The 27,670-nt window shown below is 35.4% G+C and overlaps 1 protein-coding gene across 1 annotated transcript in view; it reads right to left on the bottom strand.

The window, feature by feature from the left end:
* Positions 1–15,071, bottom strand: part of LOC140170028 (NADH dehydrogenase [ubiquinone] iron-sulfur protein 2, mitochondrial-like) — a 33,793-nt gene extending 18,722 nt beyond the window's left edge. Inside the window, exon 1 of the mRNA XM_072193343.1 lies at positions 14,931–15,071. Within this exon, the coding sequence (XP_072049444.1) occupies positions 14,931–15,037 (107 nt within the window). The 5' untranslated portion in view covers positions 15,038–15,071. The remainder of the gene's footprint in view (positions 1–14,930) is intronic.
* Between the last annotated feature and the right edge of the window lie 12,599 nt (positions 15,072–27,670).

Raw genomic sequence — 27,670 nt, 5'->3', positions numbered from 1 at the left:
TTCTAAATGGCTTCAAATGTCTTTATTTGTCAAAATAAGCAGCAAAATCAGTGATAAACCAAGTTGCTGTTCAAATTGAACTGGCAAGGGTCTTTGGGTGACAGATCAAATGGAAAAATAAGGGGTCTTCGGGTGAAAGAGCATCATCCGTCCATATCTAGGTACTAAGTAGGCCTATATCAAACACCCAGATTTGGAAGCATTAATAGTGGATCGGTTTTATGTCGTGTGCATGGTCAGGCTGTCGACAGAAATAATGGCACCTATTTCTTACATAAAGTAAGATGAATTTCTTTTTCAAATTAAAAAAATATAATATATTTCTTTCTCTCTTTCAGTAACTTTCTTTGATTTTATTCCACATTTTAACAAAACATTGCTTTGTCTTTTTAGCATGTTTTTGTCTATAAACACTATCCCTCAATATACTCAAACATGTTCAGCATTCAAACATGTCATCCGTCCATATCTAGGTATATCAAACATCATCCGTCCATATCTAGGTATATCAAACACCCAGATTTGGAAGCATTAATAGTGGATCGGTTTTATGCCGTGTGCATGGTCATGCTGTCGACACAAATAATAGCACCTATTTCTTACATAAAGTAAGATGACTTTCTTTTTCAAATTAAAAAATATAATATATTTCTTTCTCTCTTTCAGTAACTTTCTTTTAATTTTATTCCACATTTTAACAAAACATTGCTTTGTCTTTTTTAGCATGTTTTTTGTCTATAAACACTATCCTCAATATACTCAAACATGTTCAGCATTCAAACATGTCATCCGTCCATATCTAGGTATATCAAACATCCGCCCATATCTAGGTATATCAAACACCCAGATTTGGAAGCATTAATAGTGGATCGGTTTTATGCCGTGTGCATGGTCATGCTGTCGACACAAATAATAGCACCTATTTCTTACATAAAGTAAGATGACTTTCTTTTTCAAATCAAAAAATATAATATATTTCTTTCTCTCTATCAGTAACTTTCTTTTAATTTTATTCCACACTTTAACAAAACATTGCTTTGTCTTTTTAGCATGTTTTTGTCTATAAACACTATCCCTCAATATACTCAAACATGTTCAGCATTCAAACATGTCATCCGTCCATATCTAGGTATATCAAACATCATCCGTCCATATCTAGGTATATCAAACACCCAGATTTGGAAGCATTAATAGTGGATCGGTTTTATGTCGTGTGCATGGTCAGGCTGTCGACACAAATAATGGCACCTATTTCTTACATAAAGTAAGATGAATTTCTTTTTCAAATTAAAAAAATATAATATATTTCTTTCTCTCTTTCAGTAACTTTCTTTTAATTTTATTCCACATTTTAACAAAACATTGCTTTGTCTTTTTAGCATGTTTTTGCCTATAAACACTATCCCTCAATATATTCAAACATGTTCAGCATTCAAACATGTCATCCGTCCATATATCAAACATCATCCGTCCATATCTAGGTATATCAAACACCCAGATTTGGAAGCATTAATAGTGGATCGGTTTTATGTCGTGTGCGTGGTCAGGCTGTCGACAGAAATAATGGCACCTATTTCTTACATAAAGTAAGATGAATTTCTTTTTCAAATTAAAAAAATATAATATATTTCTTTCTCTCTTTCAGTAACTTTCTTTGATTTTATTCCACATTTTAACAAAACATTGCTTTGTCTTTTTAGCATGTTTTTGTCTATAAACACTATCCTCAATATACTCAAACATGTTCAGCATTCAAACATGTCATCCGTCCATATCTAGGTATATCAAACATCATCCGTCCATATCTAGGTATATCAAACACCCAGATTTGGAAGCATTAATAGTGGATCGGTTTTATGCCGTGTGCATGGTCATGCTGTCGACACAAATAATAGCACCTATTTCTTACATAAAGTAAGATGACTTTCTTTTTCAAATTTTTTAAATATAATATATTTCTTTCTCTCTTTCAGTAACTTTCTTTTAATTTTATTCCACATTTTAACAAAACATTGCTTTGTCTTTTTAGCATGTTTTGTCTATAAACACTATCCCTCAATATACTCAAACATGTTCAGCATTCAAACATGTCATCCGTCCATATCTAGGTATATCAAACATCATCCGTCCATATCTAGGTATATCAAACACCCAGATTTGGAAGCATATTTATGTCGTGTGCATGGTCAGGCTGTCGACACAAATAATGGCACCTATTTCTTACATAAAGTAAGATGAATTTCTTTTTCAAATTAAAAAATAATATATTTATATTTGGTTATAATAGTTAAAGAACATTCAAGGCTACTATTAGACATCAAAAATCATTTTCCTAAAATTTTATATATCATGATTTTAAGTTCAGATTTCGGAAATTCCTTAAGATTTCTCAAACGGAAATATATGATATCTCCAGAAGGGAAGGTGGTATGAAGATCAAACAACCACCAAAATGTGTATTTTTACCCACACTATAATGTCATGCCAATAACTCAATTTCAGCCAGAGGTGGGTGTAAGGGCTTTTGCAACAGAGCTCTTCATATGATAGTATTTGGCAATATATGGTCAACCCTGAATTATATTATCATATATTTCCTTTCTCTATTGAAATGTTTATTGTGTAAACCCTTGTCACAAACGCATCTCACAGATTAAGGAAATATAAATTTAATTAAATCTGTTTTGGATGAGTGGCATTTTTAAATGTGTTAAAATTATTTGATATGAAAAACACGAACAAATTATAGTGGGAATTCCAATTGAATGAACGCAGCTTTCAATAGCATGACGAATATTTGCGTACACTCCGCGATGTACGCCAGCGTAGCGACTGTGCGTGAGTAACGAGGAAGTAAAACTAACCATGCCAACGCACTTGTGATTGGTTAGCATTGTATCCAAGGTCGTGAGTTCGCGTTGTAGTTTGATATCCGCGATATAATGATCGCGCTTGGATCGAATACAGCTATTGAAAGCTGCGTTCATTCAATTGGAATTCCCACTATAGAAGTACAAACCAAATCTGTGGCATCGGGGGTCGATGCTTTGCGTCACACGCGAGCGCGACGCATAAAGAGCGTGGTGCACAAATCGCGCAGCAGTTGGCGCGCCAAGAAGCATTGCACTGAAATATCTATTCTCATACCTCCAGTTTCCGAGGTCTATTTACTTTGTATGTGGACAGACTATATTTCAGGCATTTTTTTCCACAAACTGGTTTAATTTTAAGCTTCATATAAATAACTCGTTATTTTTCCTATTCACGCGCGCACATAGGTCTTCCATATCTAGGTATATCAAATACCCAGATTTGGAAGCATAGAAAGTGGGTCGGTTTTTGCCGTGTGCCTAGTCAGGCTGTAGCCATTTCATAGATAATTATTAAACATCTTTGTAAAGGGGATAACTTTCTGCATCAAAATTAAAAATAAAATATATTTCTTTCTTATTTTGTTTTCTCTCTTTCAGTGACTTTTCTTTCAATTTAATTCCACAAACCATTCCTTCAAGTTGTCTATTTTGCCTGCTTTTTGGATGTTTTTTGTATAATAGGCCGATATATTAAACAGTTTTGAACTGATTTTCTTTCCTTCATTTGTTTTTTCTTCCTTTCTTTTCATATAAAATCGGGCTAATTATCTGTTTGAAGGCAGAATGAATAGGAAAACCATGTTTGTTTCTTTCTTCATTCATTCGAAGGTCTATAAACATTAACCCTCATACTCAAACATGTTTCACATTTAAACATGTTTACAAAGTGATGACAAGAGTGCGATAATATAGGGGCGTTGGTTTAATTTTAAACTATAGCTTTTAGCCTTTTATACATGCACATCATATTTCTATACTTCTAGCAAACACCTACAATGTAAATCCAAACGTTTAGGTTTTAAGCACTTATTTAATCACCCCAGATATGTAGGTGTAACACTTTTAAAACACAAATGTGTTTATTTCGTCCATGGTGTGTTTACAACCTACACACTCTGCGTAATGGATAAACACATTTAGTGTTGCAGTATTAAACATATAGCACTCAGACACAAATAGACACTAAACCAAACATTCTGTTTAAGTTATCAACACTTTGTTTATTAAAATAAACACACATTGCATTTATTAATTAAACACATGTACATGTAAGTGTTTATCAGGCTGTAACAATTTTTAAACACAGCAAGGTATTTACTTTACCAATACTAAACACAATGTTGAAAATACAGTTGAAATTAAACACATGTACAAAGTACACACATTGGTGCATATACTCTAAACACTTTAAATATTTAGCTATTTCAGTATCAACGTTCATTGAAAAAAATGTTTAGGACTTATTTACACACATTATTTCTTTCTATATGACTTATTAAACATTTTAATACAAATACATAAAATTGATGGATGATATAAACACAAATGTTTAGCAATTTACATATTGTTTACCTTCTAAACATGTTACAGAGTGATAAATGAATGTGTTTAATTGCTAAACAGTTTTTATAATGTTTTGGCAAGTCTACCTCTCAGAAATACTGTAATTGTGAGTTGCCAAAACTTCTTAATTATTCATGCAAGCTATAGTAAATATATAAATATCTCACAAAAGTAACTACTCCCTCCCCTTAAATAACAGCCATTACTCAAAAATGGGCAATTGTATTACAAATCTGTAAAATGTGTTTATTTCTGCACATTTTAACACCTCATTTGTAGCAATTATCTAAATATTGACGTCATGGCATACATTTAAATCAATGTAACCCAAGATTTGAAAGTTGCAGTAAATTCTATTGATTTGTATTCAATATAATGGATGGAAATCTCTGTAAAGATATCCCCAGTGTTTTTGCATTGTTGTTTTTACAAGTGCAATTTTCAAATCTGGACCTGACTACATTAAATTGACCTGTGTTTAATTGAATACCTGAGTGGAAGAAGGACTCAACTCCATTTTACCAAAATGAGTTTATCATATCTTAGAAGACCTGTACCGTTGTCATTGCAACATATATCATTTTGAAGGTATGTTATAATGTAAACTGGCCTAAAAAAAAACTTATAATTTTTCACATGGTCATATCTTAAAATCCTCTGCATAAAATGAACAAAAATTGCACACAGGATTACTTCAATACTCTACTCTAAACACATGTCAGTAACAAGCAGTTGTTCAACTGACACAACAGCAAAATGCACTGACATGGAATACCTTTCTGGACCAAAATTCACATCCCAATAGATTTCCTTTGTTGGGTTCCAATTATTCGCCTGTGAATGTGATCCAATAAAGAAATCTGTTGGGATGTGAATTTTGGTCCAGGAAGGTGTTCCATGTCAGTGCATTTTGCGGTTGTGTCAGTTGGACAACTGCTTGGTTACTGACATGTGTTTAGAGTAGACTATTGAAGTAATCCTGTGTGCAATTTTTTTTTTTTTTTTTATGCAGAGGATTTTAAGATATGACCTTGTAAAAAATTATAAGTTTCTTTTTGAGGCCAGTTTATGTTCATGTACCGGTACTTAAAAACAGTCTATCTCTTAAAACTTTTCCAAATAGTGTGTTTTTGTTCGTATCTCAAAAAAAGTGTTGATGGAGTTGGGCTCTTCTTCCACTCAGGTATTCAGTTGAGGTGTTAAAATGCACAGAAATAAATTCTGCTTCCAACGTATTTTACAGATTTGTAATTCAATAGCCTGTTTTTAATAATGGTCATTATTTAAGGGGGGTTAGTTGTTTTCTTTAAGATATTTACAATTGAAATGTAAATGGAGAAGTAATCCAAAAATACTGGGGGGGGGGGGTAAAAACATTGATTTTGACACCATGATAAAAACATCAGGCTTTTTATAGTTTATATACCGGTATAGGCTCAATTATATAGTTTTCAAAAACACTGGAAACTCCAAATTTGTTTTTGGTACACTTTTTGCCTGCAATACTGTTAAATACCACATGCTTTGTGTGTAATTGACTAATAATTTAAGTAGAAAATTGTATCTTGATTTAGGACAACTGCTTGGTTACTGACATGTGTTTAGAGTAGACTATTGAAGTAATCCTGTGTGCAATTTTTGTTCATTTTTATGCAGAGGATTTTAAGATATGACCTTGTAAAAAATTATAAGTTTCTTTTTGAGGCCAGTTTATGTTCATGTACCGGTACTTAAAAACAGTCTATCTCTTAAAACTTTTTCCAAATAGTGTGTTTTTGTTAGTATCTCAAAAAAGTGTTGATGGAGTTGGGCTCTTCTTCCACTCAGGTATTCAGTTGAGGTGTTAAAATGCACAGAAATAAATTCTGCTTCCAACGTATTTTACAGATTTGTAATTCAATAGCCTGTTTTTTAATAATGGTCATTATTTAAGGGGGGTTAGTTGTTTTCTTTAAGATATTTACAATTGAAATGTAAATGGAGAAGTAATCCAAAAAATACTGGGGGGTAAAAACATTGATTTTGACACCATGATAAAAACATCAGGCTTTTTATAGTTTATATACCGGTATAGGCTCAATTATATAGTTTTCAAAAACACTGGAAACTCCAAATTTGTTTTTGGTACACTTTTTGCCTGCAATACTGTTAAATACCACATGCTTTGTGTGTAATTGACTAATAATTTAAGTAGAAAATTGTATCTTGATTTAGGACAACTGCTTGGTTACTGACATGTGTTTAGAGTAGACTATTGAAGTAATCCTGTGTGCAATTTTTGTTCATTTTTATGCAGAGGATTTTAAGATATGACCTTGTAAAAAATTATAAGTTTCTTTTTGAGGCCAGTTTATGTTCATGTACCATTACTCCAAAACAGTCTATCTCTTAAAACTTTTCCAAATAGTGTGTTTTTTGTTAGTATCTCAAAAAAAGTGTTGATGGAGTTGGGCTCTTCTTCCACTCAGGTATTCAGTTGAGGTGTTAAAATGCACAGAAATAAATTCTGCTTCCAACGTATTTTACAGATTTGTAATTCAATAGCCTGTTTTTTAATAATGGTCATTATTTAAGGGGGGTTAGTTGTTTTCTTTAAGATATTTACAATTGAAATGTAAATGGAGAAGTAATCCAAAAATACTGGGGGGGGGGGGTAAAAACATTGATTTTGACACCATGATAAAAACATCAGGCTTTTTATAGTTTATATACCGGTATAGGCTCAATTATATAGTTTTCAAAAACACTGGAAACTCCAAATTTGTTTTTGGTACACTTTTTACCTGCAATACTGTTAAATACCACATGCTTTGTGTGTAATTGACTAATAATTTAAGTAGAAAATTGTATCTTGATTTAGGACTATAAATAATGAGAACCCATTTTTTTTTTTTTTTTTTGAGGAATTTATCATCATGCAAAGTTTTGGTTTCTCAATATTATAACCCTAAATTATAGGTAATTTTCAGTGACGTTTTCTTAGTCAGGTGACACAAAGCATGCAAAATTTGTATATTTTACACTACACATATTTCAGGCAAAAATGCACACAAGGCTATTCAAGTTCAATGTTGATTTTTTTCAGAGGGTTTTCAACAACTCTTCCTATACCTTTGTACAGGAGCCAACCGTTGTTAAACCGTGATGAACCCACACTTTTACTGTAAGCGTATACTGCCGAACGCGAGCGAGACTAGACTACGCGTTACGCGAGAGCGCCAAAATTCGTCATGCCTGGAACCTTTGTGCGTATGCCAGCTTACAAGTTGAATTCAGTATTTTTCAGGTAGCGGCTAAACATTGCCGTTTTATTCTGTAGTTTTATTGCTGATATCAAAAGAGAAATCATCGAAGTTTTTGTAAGGCTGAGTGGCAATGATTAACTGACATTCCTCGTAAAATAATCGTGAATTACACGATATTTAGCTTCTTTTCGTTGTTGAAAGGATTCAATCATGTTTCATCGTTGTTCATCACCGTTTAACAACTTCGCGTCCGGTAGCGTCTGCGTGGTTTACTTTTCGCTCTGGCAGCTAAAGCTGCCCTCGAGAAGTAAACCACGCGAGACGACGCGTCACTTTATCGTTGATAAACGGTGATGAACAACGGTGAAACATGATTGAATCCCTAAATCACTCCCCTGTCCCCAGCAGTACATAACAGGTTACAGGTACTCAAATTGAAACACATAAAACAAGATATCAAGTTGACAATTTAAATATAGTCAACTGGACTTACTATTTTTGTCTAGATTTCCAGTTGACTAGATTTAAATTATTTGATATTTTTTATACCTGGATAACTGAGAATATACACAAATACATTTACAAGGCAATCAGTTGGAGAAAGGCACCTGCAGAGCTATCCATACACTGTATGTTCACACCATCACCTACAATGTAGTTGGTTTTGTTGAATATTACAAGATGAGGCAACTCACCACTCTTCAATGCAGCGTTGATATTTGACACATCCTGTCATAAAAACACAAAAGGAATCATTATAATTCATGTGTAGCCTAAATATTTAAAACCAGGTTATAGGAATTAAATAAATCTCGCTTTTTATTATCTTGCAACATTATATTTTAAATATTAATTGATTAACTTTTAAGTCTTAAAAGACTTCAGAGCAAAAGATATTAACTTGTACAGTGGGAGGATAGAGTGGGCAAAGAAAAGGGAAGGGAGAGAGAGAGAGAGAGCAGAGGACACCTGATTCACAGTTTGGTCCATGTCTAAGTTATCAAAAAGCTCCAAGTCACTTTCTGATTTGACATGTGCATCTAGATAGTTTTTGTTTTGTTTGTTTTATTTCTTCTTTTGCCTGGATTACTCATTCAGTGGATGTTTTAAGGTATCATATGTTCTTCCATGAGGCCCAGGGGTCACATTAAAATAGTAACACTTTATTGGAGAATTTTATAGTAACACTTTAGTGAAGAAATATTGCATAGCAAATAACTAGCTAAAAAAAACCTCAATATGGTATTAATTTTAGGATTTTGCCCATTTTATACTAAATATATTATATATTGTTATACAAAAATTCTCGGACAAGCAGCAGTTAGCATCTTGCATGATTGTCGGAAGTTTGTGGTGCTCTGCGTGATTCAACTTGTATGATGCGATGCATACATGCGATTTATCGTGCATATTTTACAGTGTATTTTATGTATCACACAAAATTGCATTTAACTGTACATATGCACTGTTTGAGATTTTTTTTGTTTCAGTCAGCAGTACAAAAACTGCACACAATTCACAGAAGTTCACTTGAAACAAGGGAATATGGTATGTGATACCAGGTGTACTAACCTCTTTGATGATGATAATAGACTTTGTCTTGTCTCCTTTCCCGATCCAATATAATGCTAAACACTTCTCCATAGCTTGTATGGCACATATCATCTGTCAATCAAAAAAAGAAATTTAGAATGTTAACCTTAAATTTAATAACTATATGAATACAATCATCAACCAATTCAAGACATCAGGGTGCAAATGCTCAATTTTGTTGCTAAATTGAGTTAGGCATGGTTTTGTATAAGGTTGGTGAGCTATAATACACGCATTGTTGGCACTCATAGAATGAAATAGCAATTTTCTTTGTTTTACCTCATTTGTTTGGCATAATAATTAATTCATCATAAATGTGACTTGTTTTCTGGTATTTTCAGTGACAAAGCCAGCTCAAGCAGTACCGGTACTTGTGTCCTTCAGTTTGTTCATTCGTTTGTACATTCGCACTTGCACTGGAAGGTAACCCTTTAGTGTTTGTGCAGGGTCTCCTTAAAATGTCTTGCGAATTTGGAATTTACACACATTATCGGTAGTGAATTAAATCCAAATATTTGTGGATTAATTGAAAAATTAAATAACATCATGTTTAGTTCTGTATTACTTATTGACAGTGTAAAAGGTTTTTTCACAATATTGTACAATTACGAAAATATGACTTTAAGGGCAGAGTAATGGAAGAGAACATGCCCTTTTCCAGCTTCATTATTTCCCAAGTTTAAGTCCAAAGTATATAAAACTTTTTTTAATTTTATCAAAAGTCGGGGTAGCATTATAGTAAGATCAGATTTAAACAATTTAAATGTTTAGTTTTTGAAGTTCACAACATTGATTTTGAAAATGACCAGACATACAAAATTACAATTTTATATTTTCAGCAAAATTAATACAGAAATAGATCAGCTGAGAAACAATGAAAAGGTCACAACTAAAAAGCCACTAAAAACTGAATATGACAAAATGTATTTTAGAAATCATTAACATGTATTATATACACATTTAAGTGTTTATTACATTATACAGTATAACTGTATAATTTTTGAGGTATATCCCATTTGTGATTTGTCTTGAAATTTATTGGGGCAACATAACATTGTTAAAAATACAAGTGTTTCCTGCTACATAATCGGTTGTCTGTGATTTTCAAACCTTTTTGAATATGTGAAAAATTACACTTGTATTTCCACTTCTTTTATTATCCTGTCGGAATGACTTGTATACAACATAATATGGGAAGGTGATTTACATCTGACAATGTCATTCAGGCAGGATAATAAATGAAGAAACTGAAAAAAAACCACCGAAATACTGGTACCGATATGTATTTACCATGGCCACACAAACATGTAAATATAGCTCCTTGGTTGCCTCATGTTGAACTCTTGAAGAGAAGCTTCTTCACAATAACATACCTGTGCTGAGAAGGTGTCCAGTAGAAGAATCACAGTCTGCGACAACACATGTATAAGTAGGCCCTTCATAGTAGTGTTTTGACTGCTGTACATACACAGTAGATGCATCATATAACTTGAAGGTAAACTAGGACTTATCACTTGACCGGCAAGTCTGCAAAAGACAACATAACAAGAATAAATTAGTACTCTATTTTCTTGCCAAGCAAACTGCTGTGTAAAATCACCACTGAACAATAAATAATAATATTATTAGTTATTAGGTGAAGCGGAGGTATGAATGCAGGGAATTATCGTGCTGGTGTCATACTGGGTGAAGCCGGCTGAACCCAGTATGACACTGAGCGCACGATAATTTCCATGTACCATACCGATGCTGAACCTAATAACGAATTTATCATACCACTAAGTCATTCTAAATATTGAAATAATTACGCTTTTTAAACATTTTAATTCCTGCTAAATAGGAAAAATATGACAAAAAATAGTATGACTGTTCCGCGTATTACAGGTGGCGTGCATTTTACGCGCCCGGTTTACGCGATTCGCCTTTATACGCTTACCTCGCCGTGCACGCGTATCGGCCTTGCGAAATCGCTCTCACTGACTAGATATAAAGCGTAAAATACGCACTCACTGACAAGATACTGAAAATATATTAGGTTAGCGGTGTTCTTTGATGTTTACCTTAGTGGTATGATAAAACAAACACCCACTTGTTGTGTCGCGATCGGCTGCGGTGTGAGTGGTGTCATGCTTCAGTGAATCCGACTCGATTTTGAATGCAATGATCTCTACTCTCTAGCCTCAAATGTGAACCTAACTGGTGAGCAAATTTGTGACTAGACTTCTCGAGCAAGTTCAGAATGGCAAATTTCAGAAGAAAGCATCATTTGAATAATTAAATTTTTTTGTACACAGATATATTTATATTGAAGATTTAAGCTTGCACTGATCATGACTATAAAACCGGGAGCCTGTAAAAAGGAAGTAAAGCTCACACATTTTCTTTGTCAGGGTTCTTTGTGTAGTGTGATACTGATACCGTACTTCAATGTAAATGACAAATTATTACAGGCACGACACACTTTTCTTGTTTTAAGCTGTCTGCAAAAGTAACGAGCTTTGGGCGAGTTTTACAAATTACAATAATTATTTAATTTCTTGGTCGGCATGATTGTCACTTTCGCGATCATAGATCGCTTCATCTCATTGGTTGTTTTTGCCAGGGTTTAGCTGTTCCATCTTATGCCCTCGGACACAACAAAATTGCTAAATTTATATGTAATTATATTATTTTAATTTTGGATTTTCTCCTTTAAAAAATAACTTTTAATGACTTTTACTTGCTACTTTCTAACATGAATCATATATCAACAATAATGATGAATAAACAAACAGCATAACTGCACTTAATATACTATGTGTAAAAGTAAGCATTAATAAAATAATTAAATGCCGACTCCCATCAAAACGGGTTGATAATTAGTTGTGATAGGCCTACTAAATAAAGAAAATAATAGATACGGTACCGCAATTAATAATTAAAAGTCACCTTATCCTATTTTTAAAATCATGAACAGTAAACTCAGAATCAATTGTGAAGGGCCTAAGCATTAAAGGAGTATTTCGATTTATGATCCTAGCATCCTCTTTTTACGACATTTTCCAGTAGATATCCATGAAAAAAGCTTATTCCCAAAATTTCAGTTGATTCCGATTATGCATGATTATGTGTATATACTGCTCCATACACAATGTGTTGTAATTTTGTTCTGGAATACCAGAACGAAATTCAAATTTCAAGATATCTTTGCTAAACGAATTAATCTGCAAGAAATATTTTGTACATTTACATTAGGTAACCAGAGGTTTCCAGTGATATATAAATCTCAACTTTTTTTGAGAAAAGTTGGGGGATGATGCTGTGCTGGGGGATCACACAGCCTCATTTTGTGATCCACGTGCAGCCTCATCCCCACTTTTCTCAAAAAAAGTTGAGATTTTTATACCACTGGATACCTCTGGCTACATAATGTTTATGTACCAATATTTCTTGCAGATTAATTCGTTATAGCCAAAATATTAAATTCTCGATCATGAGAGCCAACTTGGTACACACAGTTATTTGCGCCGAGCGTATTATGCAAATACCGGCGCCACGGCGCAAACACAGCTTTTGAGAATTGACCCAACACTCGGTCGTTGCTAGGCATGGTAAACGTTCGGTCATGCAGGTCATGCGATCGTGTTATTCTATGAAAAGTACGCTGACACAGAAGGTACATCCTCTCATGATCGAGAAATTGTTATTTTGGCTATAGCAAAAATATTGCCAAATTTGAATTTCGTTCTGGTATACCAGAACGAAATTACAACAGTGGCCTATGCCATGAGCAGTGACTGTAATAAATACACATAAATCATGTTTAACTTGCAAACGCAAAATCGGAATCAACAAAACTTTTGGGAATAAGCTTTTTTCGTGGATATCTACTGAAAAATATCATAACTTAGAAGATGCTAGGCTAGCACTCAGGATCACGAAAAATGAAGTGTTTGTAAAAATTAAAGATATTAAAAATTGTTCGATATGGGATAACATTTTTACTGTTTGGGTTCACTTTGCATAATTATTTATGAATTAGTACTCAATTAGATCATAAAAATATTGGAACTTACTTCGTAGTTGGGTTCTCATCGGCAGAGCATTGGCCATTGCAGAGTGAGTCAGTCATTCAGTAAGCTTACATTACAACATGTACAAGTTACATGCTAACGCCTTTGGTTGTTGAAACACGGAACTTGCGATAAAGAAACCGCATTCTTTTTCTTCCCTTTTGACAATAGTACTACACCGTCCGTGATCATGATACAATTTAATTTTACCTGGTAACTTCGGCTTGAGGAGTAATTATAAATTGATATGATATTTTTTTAATTTGAACCATGTTTGAAATACGGAAATCGTCTCGTTGTTTTCATAAATGCAGCTCGTATGAATTGTCGCCAGATATGGTGAGGGCGCTATCACTCTCATTTGGCAGAATTCCTCGATTTGAGAGTAACTCTCAAACGAGCTATTTTATGGATTTGAGAGACTCTCATATTGGACAATTCTTCGATCTGTGAGTACTCTCAAATGAGGGTTTTCCTGGATTTGAGAGACTCTCAAACTGGACATTTCATCGATTTGAGTGCTCTCAAAGCAACTCTCAGATCGAGGAATTCCTTTGCTCACATAACTCGAATAGCTGTACACCATGTCCATATTGGCCAAGGGATGGTTTGTTTACATGGCAATAATTCCTTCAGAATAGGCAATACAGATTCCAAACATATAAAACTTACCTTATATCAGTTTTAGTTGCCCCTAATAACTCCAAATTGACATCATGACAATTAATTATATTTGCTCAATTTCATACCAAAATCAAGGAAAACATGGTTTTGTTATTGCAAAATAACATGAAAATGAGAAAGGTTATATCTGGTCATTTGCAGTAGGCCACTTCAGGTAATCAATATTGGTCCTTGAATTGCGTACCTGAGTGACTTTTTGCTCATTGTAAGAGTGATAGTGTTGTAAACTTGATTGCATAACATTAAGATTGCCAACTGACATCCTTTGTATGTGAGTTGTCTGATGATGGTATTAGAACTGTCATGGATGTAAACATTACACAAAATGTCAACAAAACATGCTACTGCAGAACTCTATGCCTGTATGTGTGTGTCTGAGGGCCGATCTGAGGGCTGATGACACACATTCGATGGGTGTATGGATTCGATCCATGCACGGTAGGGCCTATGATGGGTTCCTCGTACTAATAATTCCAGTACAAGATGTTTGTATGCAAACGGCACAGTTCACCGCATTGGAAACGCACTGCAGCCTCCTCGTGTTTATCTCTCGTGGAAGAACTGTGCTGTGTGACGATGTCTGAGAGCATGCGCAGTTGCAATTTTCCGAAATTGCGATTTTCCCGAACATGCGAAAGGGCTTATTCTTGTAATTTCGTTCTGGTATACCCGATACTTTATAATTGATTTGCGCATATTGTTTTCACCAGGATTTGATTATTTTCACTTGAAAATTTTCTCAAAAATGAAGGTCTGGTCTGAAATGCCCTTAATTCATGAATTAGATTAGACTGTCATGCCTGTCGAATTCGGCAGGTCTATTAATGATTTAGTTTTCGAACCAGGCTTTCGAACTAAAATTTGGTAATTTTTCATCATTGTTGTGCAAAATGTGTTATGATTCATAAAAGCATACTTACCCCGCACAAACTAAGGCAGGTGATCGAATCAATGGAGTCTTCCCGAGCAATGCAAGCGCAGAATTCTTCGGAATTGTACGCAAACATCGCCCCAACATTGACGCCATTTTGCTCGGTTTTCGTAAGCCACGAAAAATGGTAGCAGGATGGGAGGAATATCTGTATTGTACATTCAAGTCTATAATATATTTTAAACTATTTTTTGAACTTGTAAATAATAAACTAATTTATCACACTCGTAATAGTGTCACAAATACTCCTCATTTTTAAAATGTTTTTCGTAACTCAGCTATTATTTAAATAAAATTTATTTCAGCAATGAAACGCCCTCATTGTCTAATTCGAAACTTTTTAACTTTATTTAAACTTTTTTTTTATAGTTGGCCGGCTCAAAAAAAAAAACCCTGCTGCTGTTCAAATCACTGTTCAGGGTAATCCGTTGGGTCCTGTTGTCATGGTGGGGCAGTATTTTAAAAATCTCATTGTCATACTCTGATTGTATCTTTGTACCTATCTTGGTTGCCGTAATTAAGATGGGGTCTGGTGGAGCATGCCTGTAGTGTAGGCCTATGTTCTTGGGTTCTTTTTTCCTTTCCACCGTAGGCCTACAGGTGAATAAAAATGGAAAAAACAAAACAAAACAAAAACCATTAGTGTTCAGGGTCTGCCTTCAAATGCTTCAAATCGAGCAAATCCCCGGGGGAAAATCCTCTGTTTATGTTTGAAAATCTCTGTGGTCACGCATGTGTAGGCCTATACATTGCATTGTGAAACTTGAGCCCCACCCCACTAAAAAATTGCACACGGCCTAGGCCTAAAGACAAGTTCTGGCTCTAATCTCGATACATATCACACCTGGGGGGCACTCCCACTTTGGAGGTGACGCGTATGTAGGGCTGGACCGGGTTAAGACCCCCCTTTTTCAGTGTCGCTGTCACCCAAAGACCCACATTTTTAAACTAACACATGCCCGAAGACCCCCTATTTTTCCATTTGATCTGTCACCCAAAGACCCGTTCACAAACACTTGTTAGGGGGGGGGGGGGTGATGCAAAAACATTTCATCAAAAAAAAAATTTGGGGCCCTAGTTTTTTCAGATCTGAAAAATTCACAGGGCTCCCCTTTTCGGACATGAAAATTATGGGTCAACCCATAGAAAAGCATAATAAACTCAAAAATGTGTGGCCATTTTTTACTACCCCATAGGAGGGTCAAAACTTTTAAGGGCCCCCTTTTTGCATCAGCCCCCCCAAGTGTTTGTGAACGGTCCCTTATTTTTCAATAATTTTGAACAGCAACTTTCATTTATCACTGATTTTGTTGCTTATTTTGAAAAACAAAACCAAAGAAATTGGAAACCCGTTTAGAACTAGAAATTCGACGTTCGAGGTTTCTGGGGCACCGCCCTGTTTCGGCTCTCACCCAAAGGTGAGAGCAAAATGTAAAAAATATGGGGTCATTGGGTGAGAACATGACCTTTTTTTAAATGGAATCTTTGGGTGGGAACCGAAACAGCGCCACAGAAACCTCGAAAATCGAATTTCTAGTTCTAAATGGCTTCAAATTTCTTTGTTTTTTCAAGATAAGTAACAAAATCAGTGATAAATGAAAGTTGCTGTTCAAATTGAACTTGTAAGGGTCTTTGGGTCACAGATCAAATGTTCGTTAAAAAAAACATGGGGTCTTTGGGTGACAGCGATGCTGAAAAAGGAGTCTTAACACTGACAGCCCTACATACACGCGTCACCTCCAAAGTTGGAGTGCCCCCTCCCCCCTCAGTGTTCGAAATATGCCTCAAAAGGTTACAGGCCAGCCTTAAAAAGTTACCGGCCAACCGGGCCGGCAACTACATGTATATAGATGCCAGTCAGAAAAGTTACCGGCCAGGCCAAAAAGTTACAGGCCAATGGCCGTCTGACCGGCCCTATTTCGAACGCTGTGCCCCCCCGAGCATGGTCTCTGGTCCCAAAGATTTTTGCCCATTTCCGATCCCTTGTCTTATCCCCCCTTTTACTTTTACTGTCACTAATATAATTATATAAACTTTTTTCATAACAATTTTATACTAGTATTTTGATGTAATTAATATCAGTATAATTTCGAGTTCAACTGAATACTTTCATCATGATTAACATCAAAAATAGGCTATGACATAGTCTAGGAGTTAGTCAGCATGTCAGTCACGAGTATAACCAGTATTTTCAAAGATTGCAATCTCGCCTGATCCACAAACATGACAAAACATATCAATTTGTATAAACGCTCTTTAGCGAAATCATAAGCTATATAATACATGTAATATGCAACAAACGTATGACAAAACAGGCGAAACTTCAGTAACTTTTTGCACAAGATTTGCAATAATATGTTAAAGAGAATTGGCCATTGCTCATTCTAATGAAGCTATATATAGTAAGGCCAATATTATACTAGTAAGTGTGCTGTTACATAAAATTTGATAATATTGTAAGGAACATGAACACTTGAGGTTTTGACTTTTAAAATCTACATTAACATTTGGCCAAAAAATGTGTTTGGATATAAGTTTTCAACAGATTTACCACATTCGCCTTGAATTGCGTTATCTGTTGACCTAATGTAAAAAAGTGTTTTTAGGGGGAAGTGTTAGCTTTCGTTCGGTACAAAGGGAACACTTGAGGTTTTGAGAAAAACCAATCACAGATTGTCCCCATTTAGGGTAAATTGGGGGTAAATACCGTAAACGTTCGCCCAATGGCGCTTTTGGATTCTTAGAAATGTGAGAGCGCCATCCTTGTAAAATCTCAACAGCATTAAGGATACGTGTATGTTAAATTGAGCAACCTGGACATAATGCCTCAGAAAAAAATATCGTGATATGACCCAATACTTTAGGTCACTAGGTTAGTTGCTAGAGCAGCAGATGTTTTGGGGTTTCTTCAGGTATTCTTTCTCAAAGTGCCATTTGACTTAATTTTTAAATCGATTCATACTTTATACCTAACTCATTTTGGTAAACCTTTTTATAACATTGTAATTTCTTCATATTTTTTTAATATTCTTCAGTTCAAAATTACACCTTCTATTGTCTGGCCCGTTAGCTCAGTCGGTAGAGGGTGCGCCTTGGATGGTGAATGGTACTTGTTCGAATCTTGATTTCTGCTCTCACTTTTATGTGAAGAAGTGTCAAGAAATGTTTTTGGATTTTGACCACATTTTACGAATGAATATTGTGAATTTCTTTAAATTTAATTTAAATTTTCTTATTTTTTTAGATAAATGGGCACTGCGAACAAACGGCAACAAAAACCGCTGACAAAATTTGCTCCACCTGCTACCTATCAATGCGTGATATATTCCACTATATTTAACAGTTAAATGACCTTTGAAAAATAGAACGGCCTCAATGTTTCAAATTGTGTAACTACATTACTTTATTAATTTATGCATTATAAATGATCAGCTATTTTTTCTTTTATTAAAAGGATCGAACCCAAGTAGATCAGACCATGGAGGTAGTAGAGAAGGAGAAAGCTCGCACGCATTCTATTGTACAATCATAATTGCCGCCCTTTGAGGTTTTCAGATCAACGTTTTGATTATGTAATCGATTATCACTTATAATCTTTTGTGCTGTATACATGCATGATCGCACACTTATGTGCGCTATAAATATGATGAAACAGCATAAGTCATTCTAACTTGATGAACATGATGCTATACATCTCTTTCATTGCCTAGTTTAAAAGAGGGCTCAGGACGCGGTTTATTTTGAAACCTCGGGGGAGGAACAATTGTTAAAGTTTTGGGTAAACAAATAAAATCGGACCAACCCGGGCAGTACCGGGCAACACTGAGATACATCTCGTTTGATGGGAGAATTCCTCAACTTAAAAATGCGCAATTTGTTTTAATAAGATCTTCGTATTTTTAAAACAGTGGTTAAAACAATTTTACACGTCCTTAAAATGTGTGTGAACTGCACCATTCCATAATAACCTGTTTAGAAACATTCTGGAACAACATGTTTCAACATATTAATCGTAAAAATCATTATTATATTAAATGAAATATGAATATTCAAGTTCAACAGCTAAGTAAATGTATGCGCATCCATAACACATGTTTTGCGCATACGTGATTTACTTGTTACTAAATATGAACCCCCCATGAGACGGAGTCATTCCAGAAATTATCGGCGATGATCATTAGATCAAAGGTATATCTGTCTCTATTGTGTTTACAATAGAATTTACGTAATGAGCTTAACGCGAGCTCACTCCTTCTCTACTACCTTCATGATCAGACCATTGATCATATAACTATCAGACCACGAAGTAGTTACGTAACTCCGGAAGCACTGTTTGTATGGCAATCATTATGATCACGCTATTTTGCCTGTAGGCCTACTGATTGTTTCGATCGTGGTTCATTACTTAAGCGCGTGATCCCGTTGACATAGTAACATTACGTAACTTCGATACCGGGCTTCGATACTGAATAGTTGTTGAGTGCACATAATATGGAAAGCCATTGGGGTATTATGTGCCTTCCAAAGCGCCTTATAACATGTTCTCATTGTGTTGTGGAATCCTAGCCAGTATTCAATGATAGCTATAGAGGCCTTGCGTTTATCGATTGGCTCCAAACAAATGATTTGAACCGGTTTCTTCCCCGTAATCATGGCGCAGTGCAGTCCATTCAATCAAATGTTGTCATCAACCTATTTGATCGTAGTGCATTTTGTTATGTGTGTGAGACAAACTGTCGCGGTAGATGCAATCATGCTTTTGTTGAATGCATTTGAGTAGTGCGCCATATTTACGGGATGATACGTCATATGCACAGCCTCTATTCAGTTGGTTGTTGTATGATTTTGTTCATTCACTCATTCAAATTTTATTTATAGCATTAACTGAGCCTATTATGATACATCCTCCGTGGAACAGTTTCAAACAAATATAGCTAGGGATTATTGGGGCAGAGGTTATCTTTTGAATCCTCGGCTATCATTTTTTTCGGAAGGGGGTCCCAAATTTACCAAAAGTCTGCGTCAATAAAATTGCGCACCCCCCATTTCGGCAACAAAAATTTTATGATCCCAAACCCCAAAATTGTATTGAAATCAGTCTTTTTGAATAAAATAACACACTTTCTGTGGTCATCGTGTGTCTCCCTACATTTTGGTCATAAAACATTTTATGACCCCTCCTATTATTCTTTCCAAGACTTTATGACCCCCCGTATATTTGGGACCCCCCTTTCGAATAAAATGATATACCTCTTATGACCACTGATGCATAGGCAAGGACACTCGCGCGAATTGAAAGACTTATCGCACACGACAGTTCGTCTCACACACATAACAAATGCTTATACAATCAAATAGGTTCATTACAACATTTGATTAAAATGAAACGATAAAAACAAAGCATGAAAAAAGACACATACAAGATAAAATAATAAAATTATATAAACAATGTTAAAGATAAAATAGAGAATAAAATTTCCTCAAATCAGAAAAAAACATTGACAGACATCATAATCTGTCAGAAATTACTGCATGAGATTCGAACCATCAATCTTCTCCACAAGTTCTCTTTATCCTCGCACTATAGTTTAATGCTCTGCTCACTGGGCCACAACGTATCAGGTGAATGATTACCACATTATCATGAACAAGTTTGTTCGATCATGAAGGTAGTAGAGAAGGAGTGAGCTCGCGTTAAGCTCATTACGTAAATTCTATTGTAAACACAATAGAGACAGATATACCTTTGATCTAATGATCATCGCCGATAATTTCTGGAATGACTCCGTCTCATGGGGGGGGTCATATTTAGTAACAAGTAAATCACGTATGCGCAAAACATGTGTTATGGATGCGCATACATTTATTAGCTGTTGAACTTGAATATTCATATTTCATTTAATATAATAATGATTTTTACGATTAATATGTTGAAACATGTTGTTCCAGAATGTTTCTAAACAGGTTATTATGGAATGGTGCAGTTCACACACATTTTAAGGACGTGTAAAATTGTTTTAACCACTGTTTTAAAAATACGAAGATCTTATTAAAACAAATTGCGCATTTTTAAGTTGAGGAATTCTCCCATCAAACGAGATGTATCTCAGTGTTGCCCGGTACTGCCCGGGTTGGTCCGATTTTATTTGTTTACCCAAAACTTTAACAATTGTTCCTCCCCCGAGGTTTCAAAATAAACCGCGTCCTGAGCCCTCTTTTAAACTAGGCAATGAAAGAGATGTATAGCATCATGTTCATCAAGTTAGAATGACTTATGCTGTTTCATCATATTTATAGCGCACATAAGTGTGCGATCATGCATGTATACAGCACAAAAGATTATAAGTGATAATCGATTACATAATCAAAACGTTGATCTGAAAACCTTAAAGGGCGGCAATTATGATTGTACAATAGAATGCGTGCGAGCTTTCTCCTTATCTCTACTACCTCCATGGTTCGATCTTGTTCATAATTGTATGTGTCGATAGGTTTCACCCTTTAACTACATGTACCCTTAATGATCAGTGATAATAGTCGGCTTTTACAGGGATGGCGCTCTCTCATTTCCATGCACTCCATAGTAGCGCCATTAGGCGAACGTTTACGGTATACGCTTAAGCAATAAATCACTTTCGGTGGTCGGGAAGGTATCCATATACGATATTTTTTTGTTTCAATAAGTAGATAATATGTTTTTACAACTTGTTTTAACAGATTAACTCCCATTTTATGCTTTATCAGTAAATACATACATGGTCATGGTGTTCCAGTTACCCCAACATATTGGGGTAAATGGAACAGTGGGTGGGTAATTGGAACAAGGGGCATTAATTGCAAGGAGCCTACATTCATAGCTATATTTATATTACATTGAAAAGACATCAGAATATTTTATTTAACATATATTTTGTGACTAAACAAAATTAAAAGAATAAGAGCAATAATTTGTTTCCATGATTTTTTATAAACATGGTAAAATACTAAGTAAAAATGCACTCTCTCTTGGTACATAACAGAAAAATAATGGTTTTCAGATTTTAAAAAAAATCAATAGGGGGCCTAATCTAACATAATTTGTTATTTGTATTATATAATTTCTTAATATTTAAACCAATTAGCAAAAAAAAAAATATTAACATGTTATTTATATTTAAGATTAGTCAACCGTGTTCCATTTACCTCAAGTGGATCTATAAGTGGGGTAAATGGAACACCAAACCAATTGATTAGCTAATTAGCATATTAATTTGCATAATTTCATCATTTAAATCTGCCATTTTGTTGTTTAAAACTTTTATGTTATTGTAGCATGATAACAAACATATTGTATGACAACTCTCTGCACAGTATTCAAATATTTAGGAATCAATACCCTTAAATTAGCATTGTTCACTGAACCGTAGCACAACTTCATGGTCAGTGACAACCTTTGAGATTTTCTTCCACTCCAATACCAAGTAAACCCACGTTTGAGGTATGAAAAGCGAAACGTATATGGCGTTGGGGTAAATGGAACACTCTAATGTTGCCCAAGTTTGTTCTTGATTCAGGAAATTGTATTCTCAGCGTTCCATTTACCCACCGTTCCATTTGCCCCAATTTACGGTACCCTAAAGCCGAAGTGAATGCGTTGTGGCCCGTAAAATAGCTAAAAATATGCCAACATCAACATCATCGCATCATATCAGCACTAACAATAACATCAACACCAACATCAACTGCAATATCAGGAGAAAGAACAAAGAAAGAGAGTCAGAAAAAAGAAAGAAAGACAGATAAGAAAGAAAGAAAGAAAGAAAGAAAGAAAGAAAGAAAGAAAGAAAGAAAGAAAGAAAGCAAGAAAGAAAGAAAGAAAGAAAGAAAGCAAGAAAGAAAGAAAGAAAAAGAAAAGAAAGAAAGTAGTACTATGAAAGAAAGAAAGAAAATAAGAAAGAAAGAAAGAAAGAAAGAAAGAAAGAAAGAAAGAAAGAAAGAAAGAAAGAAAGAAAGACAGATAAGAAAGAAAGAAAGAAAGAAAGAAAGAAAGAAAGAAAGAAAGAAAGAAAGAAAGAAAGAAAGAAAGACAGATAAGAAAGAAAGAAAGAAAGAAAGAAAGAAAGAAAGAAAGAAAGAAAGAAAGAAAGAAAGAAAGACAGATAAGAAAGAAAGAAAGAAAGAAAGAAAGAAAGAAAGAAAGAAAGAAAGAAAGAAAGAAAGAAAGAAAGAAAGACAGATAAGAAAGAAAGAAAGAAAGAAAGAAAGAAAGAAAGAAAGAAAGAAAGAAAGAAAGTCGGAAAGAAAGAAAGAAAGAAAGAAAGAAAGAAAGAAAGAAAGAAAGAAAGAAGAAAGAAAGAAAGAAAGAAAGAAAGAAAGAAAGAAAGAAAGAAAGAAAGAAAGAAAGAAGAAAGAAAAAAAGAAAGAAAGAAAGAAAGAAAGAAAAAAAGAAAGAAAGAAAGAAAGAAAGAAAGAAAGAAAGAAAGAAAGAAAGAAAGAAGGAAAGAAAGAAAGGAATGATGGAAGAAAGGAAGAAGGAAAGAAAGAAGGGAGGGAAGAAAGGAAGGAGGAAGTTCGAAGTTGGGATGGAAAGAAGGAGGGAGCCGCAGGCCTAGGCATGGCCCGGGAGGCATGGAGGGAGGATGAGGCAGGGGGAAAGAAAGCCTCAGGCTCAAGGAAGGTAAGCGAGAGAGAGAGACAGACAGACGGAGAGATGGTGAGAGTGTGAGAGAATAGAAAGAAAATGCCAGGCCTGGAAAATGCTACTTGTCACATTTATGTTGATGTTGTTTATGCCATGATCAGTTCATTATTTTTCGTGTTTATCACAAGTGTTGACAAAAACTTATCATCGCATGTCCTTTGACCCTTCTCGTTTTGCTAGTATCCATTGCTTTACTGCCCCTATTGTGTATTTTACAAACCGTGTGCATCGTGGAGTAACAGCGCCGACGTGAACCTCATAAGTGCTGTATTTACGTAATTTGCATACCAAATTGACCCCAGCTCATCTGCATGTGTGGTAGTGGTATGAAAGATGCTGAAATTACAAGGAAACTTTGTAAGTCTTCCCACCGCAAATGTAGCGAAACCTTAGGACTTATTGGAATCTGAAGTTACTAATATACATGAAGGTACGTTTGACAGTGTTGTCAAGGTGGAATTTGAGTCTAAAAGTGTTTAAAATAGTGATTTTGCATGGTATTTTGTAGCGAAGCGAAGTGGGCCTCAAGACCAGTTACAGTGAAGATATCACCAAGAAGTTGCGGTGTATGGTACGCGGTACAGCCGCTGGTATATTTTCGACATCCATGCCATTTCATTTCATTTCGTTGTATGTTTAAATTGTAGACCACGGATCCCTCTACCGTGGCTCTACAGTCTACATGGACTTATTTAAATCTTGTCGTCACGTACCAAGAAGAAATTTGGTGTTCATATGATTTCAATATTTAATACTTAGTTTCATTGGGGGGGGGATAGGTGTTTAAATTAAAGGGCATTTTGTGATCCACAGCCTCATCCCCCCACTTTTCTCAAAAAGTTGAGATTTTTATACTACTGGAAACCTCTGGCTGCATAATGGTTATGTACCAAAAATTTCTTGCAGATTAATTCGTTTAGCAAAAATATCGTCAAATTTTAATTTCGTTTGGGTATACTAGGACTAGGTGACCACAACGCACTGAATGGTCTATTGTTCTATTTTGTCCGATTTGAGCGCTGACATATTGGAAAATGTTGCCAATCAATATTCATGAGAGTGTACATTCAATGTCCAATTTTCGAAATTTGGTGACTTGTGCTTGGCAGGTGTGAAAAACATCTGACTGGGCGACGGTGGGCGTTTTAATTACGTAACGCATAAAGGCATTGACATCATCGAATGGCTGCCTATAGTGCTGTTAGTGTTATTAGGCCTATGTGTGTGTGGGGGGCTGTGTTTAGTTTCTATAATATTATTATAAGGCCTACATTTATTTGTCATTCCTTTCTTTTCCTTTCTCTGTACTTATTCTTTCCTTGCTAAAGTATCACTCCCTCTTCTTTTCTCCCTTCCCTTCTCCGTCCCCTCTTACTTTTTGTCCCCTCTCATTCCTACCATTTTCCTTACCTTTCTATTTATTTATTTCTATTTATTTATTTCTCTTCATTTCCTCTGTCTCTCTTCCTCCAGTCCCCCTCTCATTCTTCATATCCCCCAAGGTCTATAGCCAGCCATGCGTCCACCTATATCCAGGCTGGACACATCACACTACCGTGTGATGTGTCCAGTTCGTCGCCGAACTTACATATAAGATGGAGAGCTTAGCATAACGGCCTGCCTATTTACGCTTCCTGAAAACACTCTTGCACATAACATACAAAACCACAAATTCACTAACTTCAACTTGCACTACCGACACCATGAAAAATATTTTAATTATTACCGATCCTTCAGAATACTTGCAAATATTGGCAGTTTCATAAAATCCTGCTGCTGAAAATCGTAAATTCCACAATCTTCTGTCAGATCCAGGTCAGTAATCACAGGTGGGCGAATCTACCAGCGTGACAAGACCAGAGATAATAAAGGATGAGAGGCCACGCCGTACAAATAGCTAGCCTGATTGGCAAGCGTCGTCGCTGGCCAGATCTTCTACTATACGGTCGTGTATGATGAGTAGAGACCATAGAGCCCTATATAGGGCTCTGTGGAAAAACGTTCCTAATTTTGAAGCCATGGATAATATATTCATTTATCACGAGAACCATATTTTTGTACCAATCACAGAACAGAATTTCACTTACTCACAGCTGCCAATCATTCTTGTGAAACGTAAGCTCCGCCTAGTATCAAGGTCTTCTTCTGCGCATTGGTTGTGCGCATTAACTAGCCTCCAGCACAAATCCTGTGCACGATCAGGTTGGATGGGCGGTTTACGCCTGGTTTACACAAGGAACTGCGATGCATCCTAAACTGGATCGCTTTCCGTGTATTCGCATTGCATGGTGGGTAATCGCCTGCCAGTTTGCGTAGCTCCACGCTCACAACAGTTTAAAATCAACACAGGTAAATCCATATAAAATTAACATGGACACAAAATTGACATAGCTTATGTAATTCAAATAATAAAATAATAAAATGTAATATTATCATGATAGATGCACGCTTTTATTAAAACTTGAAAAGATTATTAAGTCCAATAATTTGTTTGTGTTAGCTTGCACGAGTCACAAAATGGCGACCCATCACGCATTTTCTGCATGTGCCGACATTAGTAACTCATAGTGACTGTCCTCAAACTAGCGCCAGTGTGTCTCAGGCCTGATAACGACCCCAGGTAATTTTATGCAGAAAGTTTTCTTGCGAACAGCTGCAGGTGACAATTAAACAATGAACACGGCTTGTTTATGTACATGCGTGGGGAGGCTTGTACGTCAGCTGACGTGTTTTGGACATGTTCGCGTAAAAAAGTGTCGTTTTCTTCATGAAAATACCAGCGATGACCAGTTTTTGTGGGCTATTTGATTTACAGGTATGTCGGTTCGTCATAGGGTAGAAATGATAGCTGTACAATTTGTATAACATACAGTTTAACATAGGCCTAAACATTTATGGGCACAAATCGACCTTCCGTATTATGCACAAGTATGTGGAAGTGGCAGGCATAGCGTCCACCCAAGACGGCCTAATCTAATTTTAGACAGGTGGATTTAATGGATTTTACAGATATGATAGCTCTATAACAGATGATTTTAAGGTTATGCATTTGAGACTAATTCAGAGTGACATGTAAAGGCCAAATCAGGACATATTTGACCCTGGTGACCCTTCCATGGGTATAGACAAGTTGTTTTATATTTGAGGGTCAAATTTTGGTATCTGCTTGGACGGGTGGTTTCTGATTTCTGGCTAAGACTCTGATATCCCCTCCACCTTTTCCTCCCTCATCCCCTCCCAAGACCTCTCACAGAAGAGCTGCCCCCCCCCCTCGGTATGCCACTGTTTATGCCAATCTCCTTCTTTTAAAAAATAAAATAAAATGTCAATTTGTGAAACAACTTTTATATAGGCCTATACAGGTATTACATGTATATGTAGCTATTACCAAATGTTATACAGTACTATAGACATGCGGATATGGCAGCCTTTAATACATTCTGATGTGTAATCATTCAGCAAGCGCATTCAATTTATTTAAGGGTCAAAACCACTAAAAACGAGCAATTCGGCGTAAAATCCTGTCGCAACCATTCAACTTAATATTTGTACCAATGTGGATCGTAATATAAAGAAATGATCATGGAATATCTTTAACACACAACAGGCTATAATATCTGAAAATTTGATCATTCAAATCGTATTATTTTGGAAGTAGCGATGTTTCGAAGTTGGCTGAGCGGTCAAAACCCCTATGTCGCAAATCACAAACTTCACATATTTGTGTAATGTGCTTCTAAGGAATGCAATGAATATGCCTTGAAAGAGTGTTAAAATGTAATTTATAGTGTATTCCTACAAGGAAAAAAAGGAAACAACCATCCCTAAATTGTAAAAGATGATTTATTTACAAATTTGAAATTTGTCGCAATACTCTGTGTAACCTACATTGTACGGTACATTACATACCTTTTTATCAAATTAGGTATCATGTTTTGCCTTTATAATGTCAAATTAATAGCGTGGAAATTAAATTTATGACTGAAAATGTAATGTGGGTATCCGTTTTAGAGAAAAGCAAGACAAAGTACCATAATCTATGACCGTAT

This window comes from Amphiura filiformis, chromosome 14 (genome assembly GCF_039555335.1).
Source record: "Amphiura filiformis chromosome 14, Afil_fr2py, whole genome shotgun sequence".
In the NCBI taxonomy this organism is placed as follows: Eukaryota; Metazoa; Echinodermata; class Ophiuroidea; order Amphilepidida; family Amphiuridae; genus Amphiura; species Amphiura filiformis.
The sequence above is the reverse complement of the archived record's forward strand: the minus strand, read 5'-3'. Positions and strand labels throughout refer to the sequence as shown.